At 51.2% G+C, this 1,283-nt stretch overlaps 1 protein-coding gene across 1 annotated transcript in view; it reads left to right on the top strand.

Annotated features, from left to right (window-relative positions):
* Positions 1-1,274, top strand: part of LOC119581668 (rhodopsin-like) — a 1,934-nt gene extending 660 nt beyond the window's left edge. Inside the window, exon 2 of the mRNA XM_037929792.1 lies at positions 31-1,274. Coding sequence (XP_037785720.1) covers positions 31-1,158 — 1,128 coding nt within the window. The 3' untranslated portion in view covers positions 1,159-1,274. The remainder of the gene's footprint in view (positions 1-30) is intronic.
* Positions 1,275-1,283: the final 9 nt, after the last annotated feature.

Raw genomic sequence — 1,283 nt, 5'->3', positions numbered from 1 at the left:
ATTCTCTTATTTATTAAATTTTCCAATCAGATGTCGTGGAACAACGCAGACATGGGCAGCAACGCCCTCCCATCCACCAATCCCTATGGGAACTACACAGTGGTTGACACTGTGCCAAAGGAACTTCTCCATATGGTGGATTCCCATTGGTACCAGTTCCCCCCCATGAACCCACTCTGGTATAGCCTCGTTGGCTTCTGGATGGTAATCATGGGATGTCTCTCCGTTGCCGGTAACTTCGTCGTCATTTGGGTCTTCATGAACACCAAATCTCTCCGAACACCTGCTAACCTTTTGGTCGTTAACCTGGCCATGTCTGACTTCTTGATGATGTTCACAATGTTCCCACCCATGGTCATCTCTTGCTACTGGCAGACCTGGACTCTTGGAGCATTCTTCTGCGAGATCTATGCTTTCCTTGGTTCTCTGTTCGGCTGCGTTTCCATCTGGACCATGGTCTTCATCACTGCTGACCGATACAATGTCATCGTTAAGGGAGTGTCTGCTGAGCCTCTGACTTCTGGCGGTGCCATGGCAAGGATTGCTGGCACCTGGGCTGCCTCTCTTGCCTGGTGCCTTCCTCCCTTCTTCGGCTGGAACCGTTATGTGCCTGAGGGCAACATGACCGCTTGTGGCACTGACTACTTGACCGAGACCACCCTGAGCAAGAGCTACCTGTGGGTGTACTCCGTCTGGGTGTACATCTTCCCTCTGTTCTACATCATCTACAGTTACACCTTCATCGTCAAGGCTGTTGCTGCTCACGAGAGGGGAATGCGCGAACAGGCCAAGAAGATGGGAGTCAAGTCTTTGAGGAGTGAGGAAGCCCAGAAGACCTCTGCTGAGTGCCGCCTCGCCAAGGTTGCTCTTATGACCGTCACCCTGTGGTTCATGGCTTGGACCCCCTACTTCATCATTAACTGGGGAGGCATGTTCAACAAGCCCATGGTTACTCCTATTTTCTCCATCTGGGGCTCCGTCTTCGCCAAGGCCAACGCCGTCTACAACCCCATCGTGTACGCCATCAGCCACCCCAAGTACCGTGCTGCCCTCGAGAAGAAGCTGCCTTGCCTTGCTTGCGCTACTGAGGGCCGAGATGGTTCCGACGCCGGTTCCACTGGCACTGCACAGGTCTCCGAGAAGGCTGAGTCTGCTTAAGATGTCAGATTGTTGACTGCATAGGTGTGAGCAAGCTTTCTAGTAACTTTACACATTGTCCTTATATTTTCGAGATAAACTTAAAAGTTAAAAAAATATATATACCCAAGCATGCAGTGGATACA

This window comes from Penaeus monodon, chromosome 15 (genome assembly GCF_015228065.2).
Source record: "Penaeus monodon isolate SGIC_2016 chromosome 15, NSTDA_Pmon_1, whole genome shotgun sequence".
In the NCBI taxonomy this organism is placed as follows: domain Eukaryota; kingdom Metazoa; phylum Arthropoda; class Malacostraca; order Decapoda; family Penaeidae; genus Penaeus; species Penaeus monodon.
Note: the sequence above shows the minus strand (reverse complement) of the source record. Positions and strands in the feature narration are given on the sequence as shown.